The 14,802-nt window shown below is 40.7% G+C and overlaps 1 protein-coding gene across 8 annotated transcripts in view; it reads left to right on the top strand.

Moving 5' to 3' along the window:
- The window catches only part of LNPK (lunapark, ER junction formation factor), a 76,400-nt gene that overhangs the window by 56,076 nt on the left and 5,522 nt on the right, over positions 1–14,802 (top strand). For all 8 annotated transcript variants that reach the window (XM_070731809.1, XM_070731807.1, XM_070731806.1 and 5 more), the window contains one exon: positions 6,853–7,023. In XM_070731809.1, the coding sequence (XP_070587910.1) occupies positions 6,853–7,023 (171 nt within the window). The remainder of the gene's footprint in view (positions 1–6,852; positions 7,024–14,802) is intronic.

Genomic DNA, 14,802 nt, shown 5'->3' with positions numbered 1-14,802 from the left:
ATTGTTATTTATTTTTTAAAAAGCTTAAACAAAACTAATTATTTACCATGCACATAAATATTTACTACACTGTTTGAGGGAGTAAGAGTCAAATCTATCTATCTGGAGGAGGCAATTTTCTGGGACCTGCAAGTATACAAGCTGATTGTAGACATGTAGTTTTTTGTTCGTACTCTTAAGACTATTTTGGTATAAATAATTTCTGAAATGCTTTAAAGTTTTAGGCCCTTATTTTGCCAGAATTTAAACAAACAACAGAAAACACTAGAAATGAAGCAGGCTCCATGGTTAATTTTATGTTGGTAATTTAAAGTAAACACAGCCTTCGCTGAATGGAGGTGTTACTTTTGCTTCTTATCAGCAAACACAAATCAGCATGCAAGTAATGCAGATAACAGGGTCTTTTGTCTTTCATGTGGATGTATCCTCCCATGTGCTCTTAGCTTTGTGAATATTTTCAAGACAATACAGTGATCCCCCGTTTATTGCGTCCCCAACCATTGCGAACAGGGTGCTTCGCGATTTTTCAACCCGGAAGTCAAAATACCATCTACGCATGCGTGCGTTTTTTCTATGGGCACGCATGCGTAGATGGCAACCGGGAGATCAGCTGCTGGGTGGCTTTCCTGGGTCTTCCCCCTCTTGCTGGCGTCAGCGAGGAGTTTCCCCACCGCCCACGCAAACTCCTCGCTGCCGCCCGCCCTTCGCCCGCCCACGCCGTTCATTATCGCCGCTTTCGAGCTGAGTCCTGAAGCGAGTTCGCTCCCGGACTCAGCACGAAAGCGCCGAGAGACAGCGCCAAGGAACGGGCCTGTCCACGCTGTCTCTCGGCGCTTTCGAGCTGAGTCCGGGAGCGAGTTCGCTCCCGGACTCAGCACGAAAGCACCGAGAGACAGCGCCAAGGAACGGGCCTGTCCACGCTGTCTCTCGGCGCTTTCGAGCTGAGTCCGGGAGCGAGTTCGCTCCCGGACTCAGCACGAAAGCGCCGAGAGACAGCGCCAAGGAACGGGGCTGTCCACGCTGTCTCTCGGCGCTTTCGAGCTGAGTCCGGGAGCGAGTTCGCTCCCGGACTCAGCACGAAAGCGCCGAGAGACAGCGCCAAGGAACGGGCCTGTCCACGCTGTCTCTCGGCGCTTTCGAGCTGAGTCCGGGAGCGAGTTCGCTCCCGGACTCAGCACGAAAGCGCCGAGAGACAGCGCCAAGGAACGGGCCTGTCCACGCTGTCTCTCGGCGCTTTCGAGCTGAGTCCGGGAGCGAGTTCGCTCCCGGACTCAGCTCGAAAGCGCCGAGAGACAGCGCCAAGGAACGGGCCTGTCCACGCTGTCTCTCGGCGCTTTCGAGCTGAGTCCGGGAGCGAGTTCGCTCCCGGACTCAGCTCGAAAGCGCCGAGAGACAGCGCCCCCCAGACCCCCAACCCGGGTTTGGGGGGCTGCTAGGAAGCCCCCCATGCCGGGTTTGGGGGGCTGCTAGGAAGCCCCCCATGCCGGCGGCAAACAGCCGCGCCGCCCCCAATCTTCGGCTCCTCGCTAGCGCTGTGGGAGTAAAAACACCATCTGCACATGCGCAGATGGTGTTTTTACTTCCGCATCGCTACTTCGCGAAAACCCGCTCGTTGCGGGGGCTCCTGGAACGGAACCCTCGCAACGAGCGGGGGATCACTGTAATCAGTACATTTATGATGTTTCTGTGCTATCAAGGTACCAGAATATTTTGTTGAAATACACTCTCTTTCTCTGTGCATGCCACAGCCAAAATATTGACTGTTCCAACAGATTTCTTTTTCAGCTATATTGATGTAGGCTTATTAGTTTGTATCAGTTATATTCTGCATATAAATGACATATTAAATTTTATAGGCTGACATTTGTCTGCTTGCTGTAACTCTTTGGTTTGGGATAAGCTGTATTTTTCCAGGAAAATATATGTAGTATTTTCCCAACTTTATCTAAAACTCGTCTTTAATTCATGAAATATTAACAGCAATGTTTGGATACTAATATTTAACATTTTATAAATATTCAGAATCCATATGCATAGTAAAAGATTTGTGAGTCAACTTACTGTTGAGTCCATGTCAAATTCAGTTTTTCTCACTTTAAAAGAAAATGAGGTTTATTAATTTATTTTAATAAATTAAAATTTTTTATTAAATACTACTACTTGTACGATTGAATTGATAATTTGTCCTAAAAGCATGTTGATAATCTGTAATCTGTACTCTAAAAAAATAATGTATTTTTTAAAACTATTTGAAAGTTATTAAATGTTCTTATCCACTAAAATGGATATTTTCATGTCATGTAAATATTACATCTATTCTATAAAATATTCTATTTTCCCAAATATGTAGCTTTTGACCATTATTTTTAGCTTGGAAATATTTTTAGATATTTCGATATCCATTTTTAGATGGATACTTTCAGATTCCATTTAGGTTCTGGATTTTTGCAGAAAAGAAATCTGTTACTGAACATTCCCACACACTTAGAATAAATAACCCCACAAACCCCCAGATTTGGATCTAAACTTCCTATAAAACTGTAGAATGTGAATACATTACCTGTTGTTTTCAAGATCTGAATTTGCTCTTCTTTAGTCAAGAAGACAAAACAGATTAGTTTCTTCTTAAGAAGACAACATTTCAAGCCATTAAAAAACTCAGATCCTTTGTTGACTGAGCTTTTATGTGAGCAATATAAATATAGCAGTAGACCTCAGTTGATGAAGAATGTTGACTTAATAATTAAGTCATCTTAAAATAACTGCATATAAAATGATCTTTGAGCCTCATGTCATGCACTAAGGGCCTTGGATTAAAGCTGCTGCTGTTTAATGCCAGGTCTATTGTTAACAAGTCTCCCCTCATTCAAGACTTAATCTGGACTTGACCTGACATGTATAACTGAGACCTGGTTGGGCCAAGACCCCAGGGAAGGGGTGGAGGATGGGCAATTATTGCCTGCAAGAGTCTTCTTCCCTGTCATGGAGATTCTTGAAGGGGCTTATTGCTGATGTATTTGCCTCCCAATGCCTTACAATGGCCCTGCCTGAACTGTTAGAGGTGGTAACCGGATTGGGGTAGAGTTCCCCAGGCTTATGGTACTGGGGAACTTTAATTTGCCGTCACTTGGTGAATCCTCGGATGTAACTCAGGAATTCATGGCTTCCATGACAACCATAGACCTGACCCAAGTAGTTCAGGGTCCAACTCATGGGGGGTGATGACACATACATTTGACCTGATGTTCATCTCAAGGCAGTGGAGATATGATTTGGAATTAAGGGGTATAGTTGTGTCTCTCGTCATGGTCAGATCATTTCCTGCTGAGGTTAGACTTTACGGCACTACTCCCCCACCGCAGGGAGGTGGAACCGATTAAGTGATTCCGCCCCAGATGCCTAATGGACCCTGAAGGATTCCAGAGGGAGCTTGGGGAGATACCTGACTCCCTTGTCCAAAAGCCAACTGAGTTCTTAGTGGCTGCCTCGAATAGGGTAGCTTCTCGGGCACTGGATCGGATTGTGCCTTTGCGACCTCTCTGTGGCGTCCTACAAAGTATCTTTTCCTGTTTAAGTCTTAAAATTTGCAAGCTGTGGGGAAAATATATGGCTTATTAACATGATGGCCTTCAGACAGGGTCTAGGACTTTTAGGCTTCTCCATTTGTCCAAGGCTGTTCCGTTCCCAGCCTTCTGTCCCCCAGCTATTCATTGCTGCCTTTTCTCCCTGGCTCTTTTACGGAACGGGTTCAAAAGCACTTTCGCCCCGGCCTTTTGGATGCAGGGGAGAATTTGTTACTTTTCATTCCCTTCCACTCTCTGTGTGTGTCTGGAAGCAGCCTTTTTAGGAGAAGGAGCGGGAGTTTTATATTTTAATTTGTGTGTGCATGTGTTTATTATTTCCTTATCAAGAGACATTATTCTAGAAGCTCTTTTTTCTCAGCTTTAAAGTTTTGACAGTCTTAAATTAGCTTTATTGTGGTTTTTTCCCCCACTTGGCTTGCCTTCGGGAAATTATCTCAGCTGTTTCTCTATTTCATTCCGATTGGAGTTGTCTTCCCCTCCTCCTCCTTGCTTGTTTCCAGGGTTCCCACTCCCACCCCACTCTGATCAACCCCCCACCTCTTCTCCCTCTTTTTGTGCTTTAGGTGTCCACTACCTTCTGTTTTTCTCCACCCCACTCTGATCAGTCCCCAACACCTTCCCCCTCTTTTTTGTGCTCTGTGTATCCACTACTTCCAGTTTTTCTATGAAACTATGAAAGCATTCGCCCTTAGCAAAACCCTCTACTCACTAACTTCTTTTTCTGAATGTCCTACATTCAAAGCTCTGCAAGAATGTCCTGTTTTAACTGTCCCCAAAAACATGTTAGTGAGGGTGCCGCTAGGATTGCTGTTCCAGACAGCTGCATACAAAAATAGAGGCATCCTTCCACAAACTATATTACATCAAATCCTGATAAGAATAGAAGCTGACTGTGGTATGATGTTAAACACAGCAACTGTCTGTAAATTTGAATACACATAATAACTATATATATATTTTGCAATTGTTTACATATTTAAAATAAGAAAATAGTAAAAATATTAATTGTGAAAGTTTCACTATTGTTGCAATGGATTCAGTTTTAATTAATGAATTATACTGCACAATTAAAAGGTAATTGAGTTGTTAGGCATACAGTTGGCTAGGTGAACCATTTTCATAGATGAACAAATACTTGACCCTTCTAATCTCTCCAATCTGCTAATTTGATTGTTAATTTTGTGGAATGACTATTTCTTTTGAGCAGCTGTCTGAAGTTTTGAAAAAAAAATGCTCTTAAGAAGCTTGAGGATATGGCTATTTAAACAAATCTAGCTAGAAATGTCAGTTGTGAGAAAAACTGCTAAGAAAATAAAATTACATGGAACTGCTGAAGTCAAGGCAAGTTCACTTATAATTGCCTGAAAATGGATCAGAACATAATCTGCAGATCGCTGCAGATGTCCTGTTGAAAAATGCAGCTAATGCTTAAATCATTGTCCATAGGTCCATTGCTTATGCAAAAGTGATCAGCATGGCAGAGGTGTCAGAAAACCTTTCCTCTGACCACATCACAGAAATAATTGTCTGAACTATGGAGGAGGAACCCTTGAGAGGTCTGAAATATTTGGGAACAAAGGTCTTCAGACTGATGAAACAGAAATTGATGCATTTTTCTGAATCACATACGATACATTTGAAAACAAAAAATGAAGTACAGTACAGTGTTCCCTTGATTTTCGCAGGGGATGCGTTCTGAGACCGCCTGCGAAAGTCGAATTTCCGCGAAGTAGAGATGCGGAAGTAAATACACCATTTTTGGCTATGGGCAGTATCACAAGCCTTCCCTTAACACTTTAAACCCCTAAATTACCATCTCCCATTCCCTTAACAACCATTTACTCACGTTTATTACTGGTACTCACCATTGAATAAGACACTTAGTGATTCTGATATTTATAAACATAATTATTTATTAACAATAATTATTTTTTTTGTTATTTATTTGCAGAAATTATTAGTTTGGCGATGATGCATGACATCATCGGGTGGGAAAAACCGTGGTATAGAAAAAACCCGCAAAGTATTTTTGAAGTAATATTTTTTTGAAAAACCTTGGTATAGGCTATTCGCGAAGTTCGAACCCGTGAAAATCGAGGGAACACTGTATTTGAAGAAAATGTTCAGCATGGCTCTATTATGCTTTGGGGTGTATATGTTGCACAGAACACTTATGCAGATGGAAGGAAGTATAAATTGCACCAAATATCAACATATCATAGAAGCTAATATAATATCTCACAATTAGTGAATAAATTCAAAATGAAAAAAGTTTCAGCAAGATAGTAATCTATAACCATACCTCTAAATCAAGCATGAAATGCTTACCAAAATTAAAGATACTAAACTCACCTTCACAGTACCAGAGGTTTGAATCTATACGAATATCTCAAAGCAAGAAGACCTAAGAATATTTCCAAGCTAGAAAACTTCTGCAAGGCAGAATGGGAGAAAATTCCAAAAGCAAGAATAAGCATTTGGAAGAAACCTGTGATAACTGTCAATAAGGTATTACAAAGTATTGATTGGAGAGGTGTCCAAAGTGCTACTCCTATCATGTCTGCCATAATCATTCTTTTCTTATGTTGAATTTGTAAATAATAGTGCATAAGTTGTAAATATGTATTCAAACTTACATAAAGATGTACACAGTGTAAATGTTTTGTCTTAGGGGTTACTGGAAACATACCATTTGGCCAGGACTGTCTAAATGTTTGGGTGCAATGTGCAATGTTGGAGCATGCCCAGAAAAGCACTGAGCTCTGACATCCCCTTCTACTAATCTCACTTGGATGAAGCATTTTCAGCATCCCTATTCAGGTTGAACAAGGCATGACAAGTTGATTTACCTGAAATGGGAGGAGCTGCAGATATCCTGTTCTGAAACTATAAAGGTTTTACATTCTAAAGCCGGTTCTCTGAATTGTACTTGGAAGCTGAATGGTAAATAATGCAGTGCCTGCAAAATCATTCGTATGTGGTATTGGCGATGCCCATTGACCTAGCCAGTAGGTGCTGCAATCTGCACTTTCTGGGTAGTCTTCAAAAATAGCGAAGTGCATTGCAGTCATCAGTTGGAAAGATAACTGAAGCCATAGTTGACCGATGTAGGGCAAGATGCTCCAGGAAGGGTTTTAACTAGTGCAGTAACCAAAATTGGTGTTCTCAAGAATAACATCAAGTAATAAAAATAAATAATAACAAGTGTAAACAAGAGCTCTGATATTCTGTGGGCTCATTGGATGTGCCTGTATAATCTTTTGTGCAGCCTTTCGGTGCGCCTACTGTTTTTTCCTGAATCCTGCAAGAAAAACCAGACCTCAAGCTCCACGGTTTCCAGATTTCAATATTGAAAATAAGCCAGCTGCTTCAATGGAGAGCAGCACTGAAGCTCTGCAGTCGGAGGAGGAAAACTTACAACAGCCTGAAACGGAAGAAGGTATGTAGATAAGAAGCCCCAGTAATTCAATGAAAATAGAATCAACATAGTTTGGTCAAATGATTTGAGGGTTTTGCATTTTACTTGCGAAGGTAATGAAAGATTGTCTATATGTATGATACCATATATATATATACATATATGTGTGTGTGTATATGTGTGTGTCACGTTTTTGCTGAATTTTAAAATTAAGGGAGACTAGGATAGTACTATAGTACTATCCGACAGAAATATATGTATGTATGTATGTATGTAGGTACGTACGTACGTATGTACATACATACATACACACACACACACAGCGAGAACAAGTGGACACTGCAGAGAAATCTTATATATTGATTTTTAAAAGAATGCTATATAATTCATGTAAGTCTTCTTTATCTCTTACAATTGAGAATTCTTGGGTGGGGTGATATTGGGAGGCAAATTGCAGCTACAAGAACATCCCAAGCCTTTTCAATTTTTTTCAGAAATAGTTTGCTATCTGGTATTTTATTCTTAAATTAGTTTTTTTTTAAAATAAATCTTGGGTTCTTCTGTTAATTATCAATATTAAGAATTATATTCACTTATTAAGGGGTTTGGATCATCATGTGGTTACATCTCATACTTTTGGGCACATCATCAGGTTGTTCTAAATGAAAAAGTTGAAATGTTAATTTTGATGTTTCCCCAAAGGATATAAAATCTAGTAAAACAGACTTACTTAAAAATGGGGAATTCAAAGAGAGCACGTCAAATTTAATTTACCGAAGTTCCTTTACAGAAGTTTTATAAATTTGAAATGCGGTAGACATCTTGCATTCAGCTAACAGGAAAAAGAAGCATTGTAAAAATATAATTTGTGATGTTAACTGTTTATTTCTTCTTTGAAGAGCATATCCTGTGATGAAGGGAATGTAATATGTAGAACACTTCTGTGAGTCTTTAGGCAGAAAACTCTGTTCAGAATATACTGGAAAGCATAACTAGTGTGGATTGGTGGAAATAACGAAGATGGCCAAAAATACTTTTGTAACCTTTTACAATGCTGGTTGATATTTTTCCATATGGCACAAACAAGCATTTTTTTCAAGTCTGTAAGATAACTTACAAGGACGTAAAGATCCCTTTTAGATGAAATTGAAGGGGTATCTGACACACGAACAAGGCATAAAGGAAACACTCTTTCTTGATGGGTTTTTTTTTTTTAAAAAAACCATGTTATATTTGCAGCTTTCACATCATACATATTTTGCGGACAGTGTATTACACGAACAATAATAATACAAATAAGTAATTCTAATCTTCCAATTTCAACAATATACTATTGCCTCTTTATAATTCTTTATCATTTCCCCATCAATTCATTTAAGTATATATAACATTTCTTTGCACCATGTATTTGTTATCCCCTACTAAATTACTAATATTTAATATTTTTAAAATTACTCATTATTCCACTATAATTTAAATATTCCAAATGTGTAGGATTATTAATAAAGCCAAATATTAACAATATTTAATCAATCCTGGGAGTATAGCCACAATTTCTAATTCTTAATATTTTAAATATACCATATTTTTCGGACTATAAGACGCACCAAGATTTCGAAGATGTAAACAGGGGAAAAAAGGAGCACACTGCAAGCTCCCAAAGCCTCTGGCTCCCCATTTTCGCAGAAAACAAGCTTGTTTTTTTGGTAAAAATAGGATGTGTGGGGCGGGGTTTCGGAAGTCCAAAAATTGTTGTTTTCGGTTGCACCAACATTTCCACCTCTTTTAGGGTGGAAGAGCATGTTATATTCTGAAAAATACGGTACCTTAACACAATGTTGATAATACAATTAGATTGCTTAATCACAAATTTCCATTTACTAAGTTGAATTTATTTTTAGTTTTAATAAGTTGTATTATCTGCTAATATATATACTATTTTCCCTATTTGTATTTTCCATTTTATTAATATATTAATAAAAACATCCATCATCTCTTAACCTTTTTGAAATTCCATCATTTATTGACTTTTTAGTAAGCCTTTTATTTCTCTCTTTTGGAATCTTGTTTGCTCCTACTGAACATTCCTTTTTGGATGCCCTTTGTCTCTTTCTGCTGTATTTTTGAACACCCATCCACAAGACTTCCTTTTTTTTTTTAAAGAGATTTTTCTTTTTCCCCTCTAACACTTTTTTTAAAAAGAGATTTTTCTTTTTTCTCTGTGTTCTATTATAAACTTAAGGAGCTATCCAATTGAGTCTTACTTATTAATTCTTTCTCCTCTTTATTTTTATTTTTAGCTTCTTGCACCTCATTTTGATTTTTCCTTTCCAGTTCTTCTAATTTCTCATCTATTTCCTGAATATTATGTTGCTTCTATCTTCATTTCTGTATCATTATTGTTCTTTACAGTTTCACACACACTTTTTAACATCAAAAATATTTCTTCATATGCCTTTCTCCTGTAAATCCATTTCATAACAATTTAATAAAAATTACTCAGTATATTTCTATAGTTCCAATGTCTAAATATTTAAAAACTCCTGCTTAATAAGATTCTACCAATCCCATAATTATACCCCTAAAACTCCTAAATTTATATTTAAAATTATTTAGTAATTTAGAACTTTATAGCTTTCCAGTTATATATCTTCCCAATTGTCCAAATTTTAAAATCTTATTTAACTTTCCTTTTTTTCTCTTTTCTTCTATCACCTTACTTTTTTTTATCTCGTAGAATGTTTTATTAAATAACATTAATAGTCCAAATCCAAACTAATCCACTAGATTCCTCCACCTTTCAAATCCATAACATCTCTCAGCTGTGGCGAGGGGGGCGTTTGCCCAGGTTTGCCTGGTGCACCAGTTGCGGCCCTATCTGGACCGGGACTCATTGCTCACAGTCACTCATGCCCTCATCACCTCGAGGTTCGACTACTGTAATGCTCTCTACATGGGGCTACCTTTGAAAAGTGTTCGGAAACTTCAGATCGTGCAGAATGCAGCTGCGAGAGCAGTCATGGGCTTACCTAGGTATGCCCATGTTTCACCATCACTCCGCAGTCTGCATTGGCTGCCGATCAGTTTCTGGTCACAATTCAAAGTGTTGGTTATGACCTTTAAAGCCCTTCATGGCATTGGACCAGAATATCTCCGAGACCGCCTCCTGCCGCACGAATCCCAGCGACCGATTAGGTCCCACAGAGTGGGCCTTCTCCGGGTCCCGTCAACTAAACAATGTCGGTTGGTGGGCCCCAGGGGCAGAGCCTTCTCTGTGGCGGCACCGACCCTCTGGAACCAACTCCCCCCGGAGATTAGAACTGCCCCTACTCTTCCTGCCTTCCGTAAACTCCTTAAAACCCACCTTTGCCGTCAGGCATGGGGGAACTGAAACATCTCCCCCTGGGCATGTTTAATTTATACATGGTATGCTTGTGTGCGTGTCTGTTAGCATATGGGTTTTTTTCTAAATCTTTAAATATTTTAAATTTGTCAGATTATTTATGATTTGTTCCATGTGTTGTGAGCCGCCCCGAGTCTTCGGAGAGGGGCGGCATACAAATCCAAATAATAAATAAATAATAAATAAATAAATAATCCAATAGCCAATTTTAATAAAACTTAGTTATTTGCAAGTTAGTTTCTTTTAGAAATCTTCAGAAGGGGAAGAATTAAGTATTCTCAAATTATCCAAGTTATTTTTTAACATAAAGTCAAGGTCTTCCACATGTTGTTACTTCTATTCTATGTATTAGACTTGTGTATATTGGGTTCACTTTCATTGAGTATACTGCGGCTAGAGTGTTGTAGTACTTCTTGACTTTCAGTAGACGGCTCTCTTATCCCCAAATCCAATGTTAATCTGTTATTCAATAAGTCCAAGGGGTTTAGAAATACAAATAAGCAAGACAGTTTCTCCCGAAAATCACCTTTCCAATTTTTTCAGGCTTTCTGTGTTTTAAAGCTTCCCTTGGGGTTATTTTGATTTTCACCCCCCCCCCCCCCCATCCCATGTATTTAATTGCCACTTTCTTAGGCTTGGAAGTTCTCTTTTAAAACTCTTGTACTTGAATCAGGTCTTTAGAGTAAAAGTTGGTGTTATTTCACTCAGTTTCAATGCTCTGTCCACGAACTGCTCCAGCACAAATCTTACAGTCCCAGTTGTCCCAGGTTTGTGACTACCAAAACTGGCCATCATCCCTGCTGCCATTGGGGAGAGCTTGCTTCAGACCCAAGAAGGAGTTCCTCCTGGTCAGTGAAGTGCCTCTCCTTTCTTCATCATCCCTACAAGGTGGCTATGACCCCATAGGGTCTCCCAACAGTGCTTACTAGCTGGATTTTGCAAGGCTCATTGAAGCCCACTATATTCCAGCCGTTCCCACCGGGACGTCAACCGGAAGTCCCCTTGCTATTAATTTTTCAGTTAGTAATGTTCATCAGTAGGTTTAATTTGGCCATAATACAAAGCTATAATATGAAATTTTGATATTTTTTAAAAGCATAGTCTGATAAAGAAACTTAATCCAAACAACACAAAGTGATTTCTTTCAGGGCAAGAAAGCATATTTGCAAATCCTTGTTTATGAATCCTGACTTGCAATAACTCTACTCAAAAGTAATTCTTATTTGTTTTTGTGCTCTTCCCAGAGTAGGGAGTCAGTAGAAGAGATGAAGGAAAAAGAAACCAGGAATTGGCAAAATAATCCAGTGCTTATTCTTCAAGATTGTCTTTGACTTCTTGGGTGAACCATAATTAAAACATTAGCACGATACCTATGAAAGCAGCCATAGACTGCTCCTGAAAATAAAGTTGGTATCTAACTGCAATGACTGATAATCGCCTACATAGTTTTGTTTGGTGACTTTTCCAAGTTCTTTGGGTTCTTCTGTTAATGTTCACTGCAAACACAAACATGTTTTTATGTTAAGTCACTTATCTAGAACATTATTAATGTTCTTTTGTATCTAAAATCTTCTGTGCAAAAAAATATACAGTACTGAAAGATGCCAGTGTAATCCCATTAAAAAAACTGTTCAGAAAAATCGGAGGGCAATTACTTTAGCATTTGTCTCAGAAAAATCAGTGGAAAGTATTACAGCATTATTACAGAGAAGCAAACATTTCATGTGCTTGAGATGAGCCTTGCCGAAAAGCAACTAACACGGCTTCTGCAAGATCTTGTGAAACTTCTGCACTTTTTTTGAAGGAGTCAACAATTAAGTAGACAAAACTTCCCTCGAAGTTTCTATGTATTTCAGTTTTCAAAATTCTTTTAGCAAATTCCTCACTAAAGATTCTTGAACATGCCAAGCTGCCATGGAGAGTGCTCTCATGGATTGGCAGTTGGATTACAAAGAGGAAACAGTGCAGAAATAGACATTCATTCATTCATTCATTCATTCATTATTTTATTTTATTATTTTATTTTATTTTATTTTATTTTATTTTATTTTATTTTATTTTATTTTATTTTATTTTATTTTATTTTATTTTATTTTATTTTATTTTATTTTATTTTATTTTATTTATTCAATTTTTATGCCGCCCTTCTCCTTAGACTCAGGGCGGTTTACAACATGTTAGCAATAGCACTTTTTAACAGAGCCAGCCTATTGCCCCTACAATCTGGGTCCTCATTTTACCCACCTCGGAAATGATGGAAGGCTGAGTCAACCTTGAGCTGGTGATGAGATTTGAACCGCTGACTTTCAGATCTATAGTCAGCTTCAGTGGCTTGCAGTACAGCACTCTACCTGCTGCGCCACCCCGGCTCATAATTCTCACACTGGCAAGTTGAGCAAAGTGGGGTACTCTAGGAAATTTATTTGTACCTTGTTTTCCTGAAAATAAGACCGTCTTTATTATTTATTTTATTTTATTTATTACTTAGATTTGTATGCCGCCCCTCTCCGAAGACTCGGGGCGGCTCACAACATGTAGAAACAAATCATAAGCAATCAGACAAATTTAAAATATTTAAATATTTAAAAACCCCATATGCTAACAGACACACACACAGACATACCATGCATAAATTAAACGTGCCCAGGGGGAGATGTTTCAGTTCCCCATGCCTGACGGCAAAGGTGGGTTTTAAGGAGTTTACGGAAGGCAGGAAGAGTAGGGGCAGTTCTAATCTCCGGGGGGAGTTGGTTCCAGAGGGCCGGTGCCGCCACAGAGAAGGCTCTTCCCCTGGGGTCCGCCAACCGACATTGTTTAGTTGACGGGACCCGGAGAAGGCCAACTCTGTGGGACCTAATCGGTCGCTGGGATTCGTGCGGCAGGAGGCGGTCTCGGAGATATTCTGGTCCGATGCCATGAAGGGCTTTAAAGGTCATAACCAACACTTTGAATTGTGACCGGAAATTGATCGGCAGCCAATGCAGACTGCGGAGTGATGGTGAAACATGGGCATACCTAGGTAGGCCCATGACTGCTCTCGCAGCTGCATTTTGCACGATCTGAAGTTTCCGAACACTTTTCAAAGGTAGCCCCATGTAGAGAGCATTACAGTAGTCGAACCTCGAGGTGATGAGGGCATGAGTGACTGTGAGCAATGAGTCCCGGTCCAGATAGGGCCGCAACTGGTGCACCAGGCGAACCTGGGCAAACGCCCCCTCGCCACAGCTGAAAGATGTTGTTCTAATGTGAGCTGTGGATCGAGGAGGACGCCCAAGTTGCGGACCCTCTCTGAGGGGGTCAATAATTCCCCCCCCAGGGTAATGGACGGACAGATGGAATTGTCCTTGGGAGGCAAAACCCACAGCCACTCCGTCTTATCCGGGTTGAGCTTGAGTCTGTTGACACCCATCCAGGCCCCAACAGCCTCCAGGCACCGGCACATCACTTCCACCGCTTCATTGACTGGGCATGGGGTGGAGATGTAAAGCTGGGTATCATCCGCATATTGATGATACCTCACCCCATGTCCTTGGATGATCTCGCCCAGCGGTTTCATGTAGATGTTAAATAGCAGGGGGGAGAGGTCCGACCCCTGAGGCACCCCACAAGGGAGAGACCTAGGAGTCGACCTCTGTCCCCCCACTAACACCGACTGCGACCGGCCAGAGAGGTAGGAGGAGAACCACTGAAGAACAGTGCCTCCCACCCCCAGCCCCTCCAGCCGGTGCAGAAGGATACCATGGTCGATGGTATCGAAAGCCGCTGAGAGGTCAAGGAGCACCAGGACAGAGGATAAACCCCTGTCCCGGGCCCGCCAGAGATCATCCATCAACGCAACCAAAGCGGTTTCCGTGCTGTAACCGGGCCTGAAACCCGACTGCTGGGGACCTAGATAATCGGCTTCTTCCAAGGACCGCTGGAGCTGGAGTGCCACCACCTTCTCAACAACCTTCCCCATAAAGGGAAGGTTGGAGACTGGACGATAGTTATTAAGCACAGCTGGGTCCAGGGAGGGCTTCTTGAGGAGGGGGCGCACAAGCGCTTCTTTATAGAGTGATGGAAAAACTCCCCTCCCCAAGGAAGCGTTGGTAATCTCCTGGGCCCAGCTCCGTGTCACCTCCCTGCTGGCCGAAACCAACCAGGAGGGACACGGATCCAGTAAACAGGTGGCGGAACTCACAGCTCCAATGGCCTTGTCCACTTCATCAGGTGCCACCAGATCAAACTCTTCCCAGACAGGTGGACAAGTACGTGCCCCAGTCACCTCGACTGACTCGTTGTCAGTCGACTCTGTTTTACAATTGGAGTCGAGGTCGGCCCGAATCCGAGCAACTTTATCAGCGAAAAACGTGTTAAAATCCTCGGCACTACTCTGCAAGGGCTCCCCAACTCCTCCC

This window comes from Erythrolamprus reginae, chromosome 1 (assembly GCF_031021105.1).
Source record: "Erythrolamprus reginae isolate rEryReg1 chromosome 1, rEryReg1.hap1, whole genome shotgun sequence".
NCBI classification, from domain to species: domain Eukaryota; kingdom Metazoa; phylum Chordata; class Lepidosauria; order Squamata; family Dipsadidae; genus Erythrolamprus; species Erythrolamprus reginae.
Note: the sequence above shows the minus strand (reverse complement) of the source record. Positions and strands in the feature narration are given on the sequence as shown.